Here is a 15,882-nt window from a genome sequence, read left to right as displayed (position 1 = left end):
TCCTTTTCTGGTAAGTGATGATAATATTTATGTGATGCTACAATCACTGTGACTGGAAAATTTGAATAAATTTGGTCTTTTTGAATTTTTTTTTTTTTTTTCAAAAGCCATAGATCAAGATGTTCACTTTGTTTGCTCTTTTTTCATCTATATTTAGCTGAACGTTCTTATTTTATTTCTCCATTTTTGTATGTAATATTCTAAACACACAGTATTGTATATATGAATAATTTATTGAATTACAGTGATCAGATTCTTCCAAGAATACACTGAACCAGATGAGAATAGCACTGGGAGTCAGGTTCCCTCCCACAGGAGGGATGTGAACCCCCTTCACCCCACAGCAAGTCACACAGAGGAAGACAAAGTCTTACTACCTCTAGGAGAAAACACTCTATCACAGAATCTAGGAATACCTATAGTAGTAGTTATAACAAAGGTAAAAAGTAGGAATTACATAGAATAATCAGTTCTAGCCAAAGTAAGACACAATATTTAGTTGTCGAAAAAAATTATTAAAATTTAATTGTTAATTTGGACTTGCAGTAAGTAGTGAAGTGCTTCACTCCGAATTCCGAATTGTCATGAAATGATGTATACTGTGTATTTGCATCAGAGCAAGTTTTAGCATTACAAAAAGTTGGTTAAATTCACGTAATTTAATTGTGCATACAGCACTTTCTGTGATCAATGGAGTAGTTTATGCATCTTCATGTTTGTAAGCAACATTGGAAGTTCAAAAGATTAGTGAAATTGTCTTAAGAATTTTTTTTTACTTGTTGAAGCAAAACAGAGAAATGGACAATAAGTATTGTTGAAGTTACTACAACTGGGAATACTGGGAAAAATCTTTAATGATTGTGATGTAAAAAAAAAATTAGGTGTAATTTGGGAACAGAATATCAATGGTACTTTATGTCTTACTTTAGCCAAAAACAGTTTGTTGTTAAGTAGAATAGATCAGCTCCAAAGTTGATTTAAATTCTTTTAAAATTCAGTTATATCTCTTTTTTTTTTCAGAGTGATGCAATCTCAAATTTAGAAAAAGAGCATGACTTTAAAGAAGAGCATTTCGATTTCATACAGCAACACATTAGGAAATTTTGTTTGCACTGTATCCTTCAAATAAATTATATATCTGTGAATCAGTGTTCAATTTTACAATGTACATGTGAAATGCAGAATACAAAATAAAAAAAAAACAACAACATACTTTTAGGTGAAAGACTGTCTAAATGTACACAAACATGAATTTCATAGCAGTATGTTCAACATGCACTGTAAATCAAAATTTCATTTTCATTTAAGTACTAGAGAAATGTTGTGGGTAAAAAAAATGATACACTTTGTCCTTAACCTAGTCAAAGATGGTGCAGGTTTAGTTTATACCTCTGTCAAAGAAGAAAAGAACTGTGATTTATTGTACAAATATCTAGTGCATAGAATTTATGGCTTCCCCTTTTCGTCACCAGCATATGTAGTGGAAAAAGACTGTGTTTTTGTGTAAGTTTCAACAAAATGTAAACCAAATCAACTTCTGTTGTGCTTAAGTGATAATGAATTCTCAGTAATTGGAATCAGTCAGTGTATATTTTTCGTTGCTTTATGTTTATGGGACCTTTTCCCTTTTATTTCAGTCCTGCTGGTTGGGATAATGAGAAGAAGATAAGTATATTGTATGAAAATTTACACTCCATGAAACCAGACGACTGCTATGAAGACGTCATCACAAAACCTAGTAGTACAAGGAAGGTAAAGTCGTGTTACGAATCATAACTAACAGTTTCAGTTTTATAAAGTACAATGATTGCAGGATTAATTTATAATTTTGACATACATTTAGTGTAAACAGTCATATGTGTCTTTTAAAACCAACAGAAAATAATGTGACTCGATAATATTTGTAAAAAAAAAAAATAAATAATTATAATCTTTTCTTTTTAAAGCTGAACACAACTCACAAATAGGCATAAGCCATGTTATTTTTACTATTTCCGATATTAGCACTGGGGTATACCCTTCACATCTGTTACACCTGACTGCTTTCTTGTCATGGGTACCTGTGTGGAATGGACGACACATGTTCATGCTGATTATCTTACATTATCTTTATTTACATTTTATTGCAGTATACGTGTATTTGTGTTTGTATACTGCACTGACCTGTGCAACCGTGTAAGTTTCTTGGTATCTTTCTCTTCTGCTGTGGAAGAAGCACACAGTAACTTTTGTTGCTACTGAGTGTTTTACAATAGTTATGTAGCATACGTCCATCTACACAGGTGACAACTGATTACACTGAACAGTCACTAAGTGAATGACGTATAAAGGGGCCCTTAGATATAACAACTGAATAAAAGAATATGGCAGAACATTCCTGTTACAAATCGTGTTCAGCTTTAAGATTTGAAAATAGATATCTTTCAAAATGTAATAACTTTTTGAGTGATCAGTGTCTTCTGATATTTGATTAGTCATTGCCCTCTGATGTTTGATTGGTTAATGCACTCTGATGTTTGTTATATGTAGCCAATACAAAGGGATGCTGAGGTGGTTGCTGAAGATGAACAAGTTTTCCTGATGAAACAACAGAGCATTCTGAATAAACAACCAGCACCTGGACCTGCTGGGGTAATTAACTTAGATAAATTACTGGCAACATCTTGAGCTCAGCAAATCAATAAATACATCATCTCTGATAGTGAGAAATTATGATTTACAATGTGGAAAAAAGATAACAACCATTGGCTTTTCTAAACAGCTTGTAAGGTCCATAGAATTAGCAAATGCTTTGCATCATAGCTGTCCTATTCTTTATTAGTAGCAAATTTTATCAGTGTTAAAAATTGTTTCATTCATGATTGTCATAATAATCTTGATAAAATGCATTCAATTTGCTAGTCTGTGTGATATTTTATCAGAATGTTTAAAGACTGGGTTATCAGAAAAGATCAAACTGAACAACCTAATCAAATATACATGTAAAAATTACCAAAACCACTTTGTAAATATATTAAAGTCAAGAGTTGTGAGACATTGATACGTCAGACAAACACAGTTAAAAGATAGGCATCAAGAAAGTACATTCAGCTTATGGAATTTTTTAGCTGTACAGTATTTCAACTGAGATAACTGTCTACTTTATCAACTTATTTCTTTAAGCTGATTTATAGCAGTTGAACTTAAGAGTAAAAAACACTGATATCTTGAATACATGTACCATGGATATGTCGAAGGAGTTGGAAGTTCCAACCACTTTCTCCTTATATGTTTTAACCTCAATATCTAGAACCCTTAGATATCTCGGAAGTTTTTTTTCTCAGTTCTATCAAGTTCAAGATGAGGTTTGACTGTATATGATATATTGGCACATACTTTTGAAGATAAATTAGGGAAGAGAATAGAATACTTTCTTCAGAAAATTCAATATAATACATTCTATTGTTAATTTAAGGAGACACCACCAAGACAAGCAGCTCCACCCAGGACCACTCCTCCTCGTACCCAGACCACAAACAGTACTACAACCCCCCTCACCAGCTCTCCAAAGAAGGTAACATACCTCTCTATCTTAACAACAATTATACACAGTTCTGTAGTTAGTCTGTGTAAGAATGCATTTTATTTATGTTTCGATTTAGTAACTAGTTAAAAGGGATTTTCTTCTGTTATTTAAGGGAATGAAGATAAGAGTGTGTTTTGATCATGTTTGCATCTAACAAGAAATGCATGTTTTTGATGCTAGTTCATTTATTTCCTATCAATTTATAATGTCAATATCAAGCCAAAAATAGGCAAGAATAAGACTAAGGTGAATTGATTGCAGTGTTTGATAAGTCAAGTGTATGTGTTTTGATTGGATCAAATGTTGGAGTTGCCGTTTTTGCATATCCCTATGTAGATTATAAGAAAAGCATGTTACATTTCACCGGAATGATACTTAGTACTATGTCTTTATCAGCAAATGTAAATTTAATGATCACTTTGTAACGTCTCTATGGTCACAAAATAGATTTGATGTAATAATTTTAATGAAGTTTTACATATAAATCTTGTATTGTTATAGACAATTACACTGTTGATTTTGATTTTATTTTTGTTTATGTTTATAGAGGCTGGTAAGTTTCCTTATAGGTTTGACATGTAAACTCTAAATGCACTCAGTTATCAGCTTCATTTCAGCAGAATGATGTATATTTTAGTCTTTTATCTTCTTCACAGACATGCCAAAAAACATGGTGTGTCTGTGCAAAGTATCATAAGTTTTCAAATTTTGAATTTGATGGAATGCTGCTTTGACTTGAGATATAAGATTGTTAATGAGCATTAATTTTATTAATTAGCATCAAATTGAGCTTTGCAGTATGCTGAGTTTTTACTGTGTGGTCCCTGTGCCATTATTGTTAATTCAGTGTACCATATATGTCTTGTTTTCCTCTACCCAGTGAATTAACTGTGACTTGAATGTCAGCAGCATACTTGCTTAGCTCAGTAGATTTTGTATTTCAAATTCTATTTTGATTTTTCTTCTTTATCTACATGCATTTTTAACTGATTGCATTGCTGAACATTTACTGTTAAAAAAAAAGACAAGTTAACTTGAATGTATTCCTGTGTTACATTTATCTTGCATTTAAAACATCATGAATTTCGACTCTTCTTTATTTGTTAATTTTTTTTTTAATTTAACAAGCATGACATTGCTTTCATTTGAATTGGCACAGGAACATGTTCAGTTTGCTTGTCAGAGAAAAATTATTATTTCATGAATATGTCATTATTTACATGTATAATCAACTAGAGATCATCAACATTTTAATTCCAAAAATACATGTAGCACAGTTCTTTTTTTAAAAAAAAAAATTAAGCACAACTAAATGTAGTTTGCTTATTAAATACATGTACATATAACTGGAGCCGTTTAAGAGAGAGTAATTGAATTTATCTTCAAAGCAAATATTTTTATATGTAATTTTTTTTTTCATCAAATGATATATATGTACTTGTATCAAATTTTCAATATATGAAGTGTACAGTGTACTACTGTTAGAAAACTGTTTAGAAGGCCAACCTTTCATTTTCAAGTACACACTCTATTCATAATGATTTATGCCAGATTGCAGAAATATATAAATATATATATACATATAAAAATGGAACTCTCCATAAATATCGTGTATAATTCAGCATATAATATTTTTTATATAATATCAGCTAGCTTATGAAATTTGTACCTAGTATTAGGAAGAGAAAAAGAAAAATGCACTGTTTTATATCTTCCATAAATGTGGGTGCATTTATTTACATGTTATGCAGTGTATTTCAATGACATTTATGCATGAATATGTTGGTGAAAGAGACAGTGCCCATTATGAGTGATGTAGATTTAGATTGTTATGGGGGAAAGAATAACTGGAGGAGGTATAAAAACAATCAATATACAACACTAATGGGGAGGGAAATGGGGTATACAAAGCAACAATTATATTTTCTCCAAAATATATACACTATTTAAATAAAAACATTCATTTCATTGAGGATTTTGCAGGACCAAAAGAAAAAATTCATTTGAATATGTGCATGAAATGTCTGCTTTTAATATTGCAAATTCATTTTTAGATACATGAAATTAAAATGTAGACAGCTACAGTGTAATTTCTTGTATAAAATTAATTTTTTGTGATACAGCTTCCTTAATAAAATGGAGATTTTTATTTTATTTAGATGGAGGCAGGAAAGGGAACTCCGACCAGTGAAGGCATGCTGGCCAACTTCTTTAACAGTCTACTGAACAAAAGTACTGCAAAGACACCAGGTGCCACAAAAGCAGGTACATAGCATGCTAACTTCTACTAAAAAATTAAAAAAATGTCTCTCTTCCACCCACCCCCTTCCCCCTTCCCATTCCCAAGCCTACCAAAATGATTCTCATTAGACCCATTGATTCCCATTTCATACTGATGATTAAAAGAAATGCATGAAAATTGAAAAAAAAAACAAGCAAACAAAAAAAAATTTAACTACATTCCAATGATTTTTAAAATGTTTTTTATCCAACTGAAACATATTTTTATTCTCTGCAGGAGATTTAACAGGTATGAACCCCAACACTAGCATACTTGCAATTCACCAGGCTTCTCCTAGCCCTGACAAGCATATGGAATTAATCGAATAAATCACTGAACACCCTTTTTAAGAAAACTTGATATTTATTTTAACCCTTAAAGTAGTAGGGGTGATCAACCATGTAATTTTTAAACCATAAGGGAATGTCCATTGTCCTGCATTTTAGCACACACACTGTAATAATTATATGTAATATTTAATGAAGCATGTTGGTCATGGTCTAGGTGGTAGGCGGATAAATTTGCATGCAGCAATGGATGTGGAAAGCAATAGGAATGTTTTGAGTGTTCGTAGACCTGTTATGCAAAAATCCAGAGGTAACCATAGTAACTTGGGTCATTTGAAAACCCCCCAGCAGTTTTCAAGGGAAACATTTCAGATTGCAAATTCTGGATATTTAAGATTAAGTTACACCATCTTTCATCCTCCAAAGAAAAAAAAAACAATAAAAGGGTGAAAGTGGTGTGTTGCATTATTTTCTCTATAAATGAGAATAAAAAATGCACACTTTGTAGGATCGAAAAAGAGAAAGAAAAGTTATTGTTATTATAATGGTCTTAAAACCCTTCATTACAAGTTAAGCCAAATTCATTTCTCTTTTTTTTTTTTTTTTTTTTTTTTTTTTTTTTGTATATGAAGTTTTTCTGCCCCTGTGAAAACTGCTCTAGGCTCTTTTGTAGAGTTCACTGCTCTCTGTTGCTGCTGTATTTACCAATCAATGCTATTGGCTCATGCCTATTTTTATATTTAAAACTTGTTACGTTTTTATTAAATCAGTAGAAGTGTGGGATTTCTGTGATTTTTTAACATTTTGATGTCATATATTTGAAGGTTTTGCAAAATTTTATTTTGAAGGCTCACCATTAACATAAGATTATCTAAAAAAAAAATACATGTGCATTAACCAAGTATTGAATAAGAAGCTTGATTTTGATATAAAACTCATATTGAACAAAACTTTTTATTGTTTCACATTTTCCATTTGCACAAGACCAGATAGTTACATGTAAATGTCAGTAATTCTCTCCACAAAATCACACGACTTTCTTAGTGGTCTCTTGAGTAGATTTTATGGAAGGTAAGTTTGTGGTAAAAGTCAGCATCTATTAGGATTTCTTTGCATGTGGCCATATGTATGAAAACTATAGAATTCTGTAAAATGCTAGGCCTCTCTTGAGTACACAGCGATAGGTACAAATAATGTACATGTATATAGTGTCTTCTCCAATTTCACTGCATGAGTTCTGAGGTTTGAAGTGTCATTACAAATTTATGAAGTGCAAACTGATTAATAATATCCTTATGCTTTTGGATTTCTTTAAAACCGAGTATTACAGATATTTAGGCGCAGCTAATGTAGTAGCAAAAACTAGTTGGAAAAAGGCAAAAATAGGTGTAGATGGTAAAGCTATCAATTTGTTTTCTTACCTGAAATGTGTGCAGAAATGCTTTCAAATTTTGTTTTGTGGTAAGAGTTTATTCATTTATAAGCTTTGGAATATGTTCATGCAGCATAATGTAGGAACCCACTACTGCAAGTTAACTCCTGGTAAAATACTCCATAAAAGCTGTTCTATGATGTTTTCCAGATAAAGCTGCCGTATCTCGAGAAGCTGCAGCCGAGTTGGAGCGATTGCAGAAGTCCAAGAAAATGACACCAGAAGTTAAACCCAATGGACCGGACAGTGCAGCATCGTGAAAAAAATCAAACACCATACAGACTGACAACACAAGGGCACCTGCTTCCTGTCTGTATATAGATCTAGGGGGCGGGGTGCCTATTCTGCTTCATTTTCTGTGATGAACCGTATGAAAAGATATAAAAACATCCAGGGTGGAAAAGATAACCATATGGTATTCATATGATTTCATAGGTAGTCGTATGGTGGGATTTCACTGAAATCCTTTTTTTTTGAAGTTCTGGGTTGCCAGACACAAGTATAAACATATGATGTGATATTCAGATGTTAATATTTATTCTGCACCAAGTCCCAGAATGGTTAAATAAATAAATAAAGATGTATATAGTCTGTTTGTGTGGATAAAGAGACTAAGCCTATAGGTACTTTTGATTAAGAATCCTCTCCACATTTTATTTATCATAGGAAAAGCCAGTGTATCATTTTATTGAAGTATATTGTGCAAAAAATGGGTTGTTCTGTTGAGCTACAAGTGACGTGTTGATAGCTTTTTAAAGTGCTGTATTTATTTATTTCCATCTTCATGATGATTTTGCTTTGAGCCACTCAGTAGAAAACTGGTTGAATTAATTGTCAAAAGAATGGCTGTGTCAATTCGGATTCAAATTTTTACAATTTATATGTAAATAGAGGAAAACTTACACATATGCAGAGATTAAACAGAAAAGGGAAATAAACAAGCATCTTTGTTAAAGAGACCATTCAGGTAAAAAGTTATGAATGAAACATATAAATCATTACTTTTGTTTCTGTATGTAATTTTTTTTCTTAAATTGTGAATTACTAAAGATCAAAATATTTCCTTGCAATTAATTTATGAAATAGTGTGTTTGATCAATTTTTCCGTAAAAAAGGACAAATAATAGGATATTCATCTATGTCTTCCTTTCAGATTTGTAATATTGTAGTAGATCATATTTGTTTAAGTTGAAAGTTATTGTTGAAGACATCCCAGTTTTTTTTAATTTTACGGATCTCTGTTGACAGAAGTGCTCTGTTCTTTGAATTGTGTTGATCCAGAAGGATACAAAAAAAGTCCATTTCCAATAATGTACACAGTCCATAGTCCTGTTGGCATGGTCCCCTTAAGTATTCCCTTAATAAATGCTTGACAAATAATAGTGCACAGAATAATATTTTTTTCAGTATTGATATTGAATTTCAAAGTTACATGGCTATGATAGAAATCTCCCATTTATTATTTAAGAGAGAAGTTTGTCTCATATCACATGGGAAGCTATAGTGCAATATTTATATACTTTACTACAATAAATGTCTATGTATAATGGTGCAGATGTATGCGGCAAGTTTGATAAACTCTAGATTTTTTTTTTTTTTGTGCATAATTACATTACTGTGTGCTGTAAATGGTATTTATTGTGTATTGCTAATGAAATTGTGCATTTATTTGAAGAATGAAATTATGATAAGGCTGTTTAATACTTCAATGTAAACATAAAGTGTATATGTACTTGATTTCTTTATATTTTGTCCATTTAGTTTGAAAATTACCAAAAAAAAAATATGTTATGAAACCTTATATAAAGAAATTGGGTTAGTGATATAATTTTTGTACTTAATTTTTTTTCCTGTAAATATATTTTATCATCATATTCTTAAAATGCAGGTTAGCTGCATTGTCATTTAAAGAAGATAAATGACTCCCATGACATTTAAAAACTCTGCAAATGTGTAAAAGACAATAATTTATAATATCTTAGAAGAAACTGTATAAGGAATTAAAGCTTTTTCTTTTTTTTCATATGCACTTTCTTTTGACTAGAAAATAAGCATTGAAATTTGTAAAAACATGAACATTTTTATGTTAGCTTTTCAGGAGGAAATATTGTCAAATGACTTGATTATATTTCCTGTTTTCGTTTAGACACTGTGTTCGTTTTTCATTTGTCTTGCCCAAACAACATTTATTTGTAGAACTCACGAGCTAGTCAAGTCAGTTTATAACACTGTAAACTTGTGGAAACTTTTAGATTTGTATTTTTTACTGTCACAGCTAGACTTTAATATTTTAAGTTTATCATAACATTCCATGTAATGTTTCAAAAGAATAAACAAAGCACCTGAATGTACTTTTGAAAAAAAAAACAATATACATCCATATAAAACAGAAAAGAATATCTTTCACAAACAAGCTCATACTTCTATTGCCTTAGGCTTTTTTTCAGATTTTATGAACTTTGCATCATGTTTAATACTCCAAACCTGTGAACTATTTGCACTCAGTAGCTTTAGAGACAGAAAATTTCACTTGTAATTACTGTATACAACAAATATGGTTATATATTTTTATGAAAAGGATAAAATGCTCTTAAACATCAATATAATTAATTTTTTGACAAAAAATGTTGAAATAATGTAGGAAGCGTTTGTGGATAATGCAAACCATCAGACTGGTCACAGGTCATTTAATGCAGAGGTGTTTGATGACCACTGTATTGGCCAGTTATTTATGTATACGAGATGCAAATGAAACCTTTTAGCCTATTTATTAAAGCCAAAGCCATATTGTAATGATTAGCTACAGTTAATGGGTCGTGGATTTTGTTTACTTGAAAAAAATGAAATAAATGTTGAAACATCACATTCCTTCTCATTCATTCATTTTTTTTTAATACAGTAAAACATACTTATAGAGAACACACTTATAATGAATTGACACTTATAAAATGATGTATTAATTTAACAGATGTAACGAACTACGTTTATAACGAAGCAAATTCGTCCGTCCCTGGTTCTTCGTTATAAGCGTATTTTACTGTATCTGTAAAAAAAAAAAAAGGGGGGGGGGTCTATCCCAGTCAAAGAAAAATTTCCAACCCAAAAATTCCTTCACAAAAAAAACAACAAAAAAAAAACTTTAATTCCCTTCCAAAACGTATGGAATTCCATATACGACAGCCAACTGCGTACTGCCAGCCGCTTACTGACAGCTGCTAGTTATCGATGATTTTGCGTGTTTTAATGCGCATGCTTGAATAAACCCTATCATAGGATAATTACAACAAAAATTGACCTATCCAGGAACTTTGAAACGGTGAAGACGCGGAAGGGATTGATAGGAGGAAAGAGTATTTCCCCTTAATTAAATTCAAAACATCTAATTCCCACATTCCTTTAAGGCAAATATTGACGGGGAGAGATTATAGGTTTATATAACGTCAGAAAACATTGGGGGGGGGGGGGCAAACTCTTAGTAGGATATTGGGTTCATTCTTATCCATTATTTCCTCTATTATAGAGATTTTTTTAGTATGACATCTATATCATTAATAAATTATAAATTAATCATTATGTAAGGGGGAAAAAAGAAAGAATACATATTGTAAGTAATGAAAGAAAAAGAAAATCAGAAAGAGAAAAAAATACACTGGGGAGGAGGGGGGGGGGCATAACCCAACAGAAATCCTTTGACAAGTAATAAAAAAGGTCACAGTTGTCATTTTTGATGGTGCACTACTGTATAGTATATGTTGGCAATTTACTGGGGGACTACCCCCACCACCAATGCTTTTGCAGCCATAAAAAACGATTTAAATAAGACACATATAACAAATACAGGTACTTTTCATAGGTGAAAAGAAACGCTGAAAGATAGTGCTGGATAACACCCCCCCCCCTCCCCCGCGTCAAAAAACTATTGAATTATTTGCCTGCAAGAAATATGGGAATTAAATGTTTTGTTTTTAAGAGGAAATATTCCTTCTTCCGATTTACTCCTTCCTCGCCTTCACAGTTCAAAAATGTCTAAATCTGCCAGTTTTTGTTATTGTTGTAAGAACTACGCACGCTAACTCTCGATTTCAGACTACATTTTACATAAATGGCAATCTGGCCATTAAAACTTGTATGAATGCAGAGAAAAGTTCATTAATAATGGATTAATAATTTTGAAAAACAGTGTAATAAAGTTAATTGCTCTTGTTTATAACTACTTTCACGAGGGGTAGAAAATTTAATCGATTGAAATCAAGCTTTAAAACATCACAAGATTTTCAAATACTAGTACTTCAACATATCAGATTGATAAAGTACATTTATTTTTATTTGTTATCTCATTTGAAATTGGTAATAAAATGACTATTTTCCTGTTTTTAGTCGGTAAACATACCGCCCCCCCCCCCCCCCCGGTGAAGCAACAAAACCTTTGGGGGGTATGAATTTGTGAAATAACAATTCATAATACATATAAAGAGAAATTGTTGCTATACGGAGGGGGGGGGGGGTTAAAATAAATTTCCGTTTTCCGTTGTGAAAACCACAAGTTTTGCCAAAATTAAAGACTTATCTCGCTGTTTTCCTAAATAAGTTATGTTTTAGGAAAATTCCTATAAATATCTACATAAATATGAAAAATCATTCAAATGTGTTAACTTTTGAAAATTGAACTTTGTTGGCAGAACAATACTATCGTTCGCCGTTCTTTTCTTGCATAGGGTTTATTCAAGCATGCGTATTACAGATATTAAAGATAACAAAACAGGCAATATCATCTATGGGCAGTGGCAGTTGGCAGTAAGCAGCTTGCAGTTGGCTTTAGACAGTGAGCAGTTGGCAGTAGGCAGTGTGCAGTTGGCAGTAAGCAGTTGGCTGTCGTATATGGAATTCCATATTAACAAGTTTTGAAAAGTAAAATATTAATTTCATTTGGTGGTGCGTTTGCAATTTTGTCTAGTGTTTTTATTCTTTAAGTATTTTTTCTGTGAATTCAACCATTTTCTGTTGTTTCTCTCTCTCTCTCTTTCTCTCATACATATTGTACAAATCCATTAGATTTCCTCTGTATACAAGTAATTAGAATGTCCTTCATTGTATGAATCGACATGCTTTCTAATTTAACATGTATGTTTATTTCAAATACATGTATCATTTTTTAAGCAGCTTAAAACCTTGTTTTGTGACTATCTAATAAGGGTCTGTCATCTTAATCATAATTTATAAGGAAACGGATTAGTAGTACAAGTTTTTAAAACTTGTTCCCGAATCCTTTTTGATTTTCTGTACTACTTGCCTGTATTTTCTGCTTGTCGTTTTCAAATAAAATTGGGTTATTGAAATAAACGAACACCATTGAAAGTGATAAATGAGTTTATTTTTTATCAATGCTTAAAAGAATCCCTCAAAAAACTCCATAGTAATATATTTTTTTTTCAAACTAAGACCCCCCTCCCCCTCAAAAAAATCAGTAAAATTTCAAAGTAGATGCATGAAAATGAAATTTTCTGAACAAAAAGAATGATTCTACGAAGAAACCGATTAAAAAAAAAGAAAGGATGATGATGAAAATAGTAATGGTGGTGATGACATGTAGCTGAACTGCCACATAGAAAGTCACATACGAAGCTTATACATGTACATCTAACGAAACACAGTTCTCTGGAATTTAAGTTGATGTCCTGAAACTTCGCAAAAAAAGAGTCTTTAGGGTCATATTAATTAAACAGCTTTTTCAGTTTCATTCCAATTCTCTCGAACAAGTTTGGTCTCCTACAACGGAACTGAATTTTCTGTTCCTCCATTTCCGTCTCGAGATCATTTTCTCCTTTTGCCAAGAATTCTACGTGTAAGTCTGTGGCTTTAAGCTGACGTTGAAATCGTTTTATCTGTAATAAGAAAATTGACTGGCTGTTTAAATAACTGGAGAGAATTTTTGTGAGGTTAAAGGATCAATGACAAACACAAATTAAATTTAAGATGCACCGCCTCCGATTAAATTGGGTGGTGAAGTGTCCCAGATATAATCATGGCCGTAGGAACCGGGGGGGGGGGGGGGCACGGGGGGCCGTGCCCCCCCAATAATTTTGCCGATATATAGATTACTATAAAAAAAAAAATAGCTACTATATGCCTGTGCCCCCTCAATAAATACGTCTGATGACCTTTTTTTTTTTTTGCTTGTCAAGAAATTTTTGATAGTTGATAGTGCCCCCTCAACTGAAAATGTATGGCTATGCCCCCCCCCCCCCCCCAAACTGAAATTGCTTCCTACGGGCCTGATAATACTTACATTGAATATCGTTTCTTCCCCGTCCTCTAAAATTCTAAGATAGTTTTTAGCTTCTTTTTCATTTCCTGAAAAAAAAGATCCGATTATAGTATCAATGAAATAGCTGAACTCTGAAGAGGTTTTGAAGATATAAATACGCCTAATGCAGATAAATAAAAAAAAATCTACCAGACTCTATTAAATCAATAAAGAAATATTTTGTTTTTGTTTGTTTGTTAATTGTTTAACGTCCCTCTCGAGAGTCTTTCGCTCATATGGAGACGCCACCACTTGCCGGTGGAGAGCTGCAAATTTTGACCTATACTCGGCACTCAGGGACATTGAGCAGTGAGGGATCTTTTTCGTGCTAGCACCTACTGCGACACGGGACCTCGGTTTATACGGTCTCATCCGAAGGACCGATCTCCACGTTCCACAGTGGGATTCGAACCCGCGACGTAAGGATCAACTCCTTACTCCGCGAGAAAGAGCGAACGCTCTAACCACTGCGCCACGCGGGCGACGAATATTTTGTTTTAATGACCAACATAATAAATGAAACTTACCACCGTTGACTAGATCCTGCAAATGTTGGGACCACATTCTGTTGTGTGTTGTTATGTCTTTGTCTGTAATCAAGTTTTTCTTTAATGCTTCCAAGAATAAGTACGAGAATATAATAAATCTCTTCTGTTGCACTGGTAATAAAAAAAGATAGATTTGCATGTTTTACATGTATGTAAACGGTATTGTAATCTTATTAGTACTTTTTGCAAATCGAAAAATCTTTGGTTTTACAGACAAACATTTCATTGTCTTACCAGCAATGTCTTTCTTGTCGGAATACAAAAATTCATGTTTGTCCGAAGTTTCTTTTTCAAAGAGAAAGATGACGATTTGTAGAATGTTTCGTCTCTAGAAAATAAATGAAAAAGAAAATATAGAATGAACATTCCTAATTATCTTTTAGAAATTTCTAAGCCATGGCATGTTGTAAAATAGTTCTTCGATGTGCTTTATTAATTTCCTTTTAAAAAGAAATAATCAGAAGTTCCTGTTGAAGCTTACCACTGGAGTCATTGTTCGGGTCTTCTTTTTTGACAAATAGTCTAACAGACTTGACTTTAGACACTGATCAATTGATTTGTTCCCGAATCTCTCCATTGTTTCAAGATTATAGCTGTTGTACAGTCTCAGATTATCCCAAATGTTTTCTGGACAACAGAAATGCTTTGTGACGTTAGTCTGTTATGATGTTTTTTTATTATGACGTCATCGTATTGACTCCCTCTAACCCGATGTTACGAATAAAAAAATCTTCACTTCATGAAGACTCATTTAACATTTTTTGTTTAGGACAAGTATTCTACATAGATTATGTAAATTCTCTTAAAAAGATTTGACTTGTTAGGCACTCCATCCTAATAAAAGTTGGGATGATGGGAAAAGTTGAATTCACATATGAAGATTCTTGCATATTATTATATAATATATGACTTTAGTTATGGTCTTAAAAAGATAATAGTTTCTACAATTTTTATTGCCTACCTAGCATTGTGACGCTACAGTAGCCCCAGGAATCATGCTATAAACAAATCTTATTCTAGATAACATATGTATAATTATGCTAATAAATCTATTTATTTTCATGACGTGACTTCAGTGTTCCTGCTTTTCTTGCTAAGGACATGGATTGGAAGCCCAATTTTGGAGATCCATCAATGACAGTCACCTGGTGGACCAACAAAGACGTGGAGGAGGTTCACAACAGACCCAATACCAGGGATACTACAAGGGGACCTGTTCCCTTTTATCATCTTCTCCTTGTTTTCTATACCCAGAATCAATGGACTTTGACTAACTCAGGAAAATCATATCCAAAGGCAACATACGATGGTCTTTCAAAACTTTACGCTTAAGACGTCAGATAGTAATGAAATTTTAAAAATAAAATTGCTAAAACTATAATTTTAATTATTTTCTCATAAAATCAATGCTGTTTGTATATTGCTGATGATGAAACACATAAATGAATGTTTAATTGTTGTTTTT

At 32.3% G+C, this 15,882-nt stretch overlaps 1 protein-coding gene across 2 annotated transcripts in view; it reads left to right on the top strand.

Annotated features, from left to right (window-relative positions):
• The window catches only part of LOC133171514 (cytoplasmic dynein 1 light intermediate chain 2-like), a 54,997-nt gene that overhangs the window by 4,084 nt on the left and 35,031 nt on the right, over positions 1 to 15,882 (top strand). The window contains exons 5-12 of one of the 2 annotated variants that reach the window (XM_061306274.1): positions 246 to 439; positions 1,021 to 1,114; positions 1,368 to 1,503; positions 1,638 to 1,752; positions 2,530 to 2,631; positions 3,455 to 3,553; positions 5,725 to 5,830; positions 7,716 to 7,828. In XM_061306274.1, the coding sequence (XP_061162258.1) occupies positions 246 to 439; positions 1,021 to 1,114; positions 1,368 to 1,503; positions 1,638 to 1,752; positions 2,530 to 2,631; positions 3,455 to 3,553; positions 5,725 to 5,830; positions 7,716 to 7,825 (956 nt within the window). In that variant the 3' untranslated portion in view covers positions 7,826 to 7,828. Of the gene's footprint in view, positions 1 to 245; positions 440 to 1,020; positions 1,115 to 1,367; positions 1,504 to 1,637; positions 1,753 to 2,529; positions 2,632 to 3,454; positions 3,554 to 5,724; positions 5,831 to 7,715; positions 10,429 to 15,882 lie in introns of those variants that run through there. The other variant, XM_061306273.1, reaches the window with a different exon arrangement.

The sequence above is a fragment of the Saccostrea echinata genome, unplaced genomic scaffold (assembly GCF_033153115.1).
Source record: "Saccostrea echinata isolate AGI-Se365-2 ecotype Australia unplaced genomic scaffold, CSIRO_AGI_Sech_v1 ptg000054l, whole genome shotgun sequence".
NCBI lineage: Eukaryota > Metazoa > Mollusca > Bivalvia > Ostreida > Ostreidae > Saccostrea > Saccostrea echinata.
Note: the sequence above shows the minus strand (reverse complement) of the source record. Positions and strands in the feature narration are given on the sequence as shown.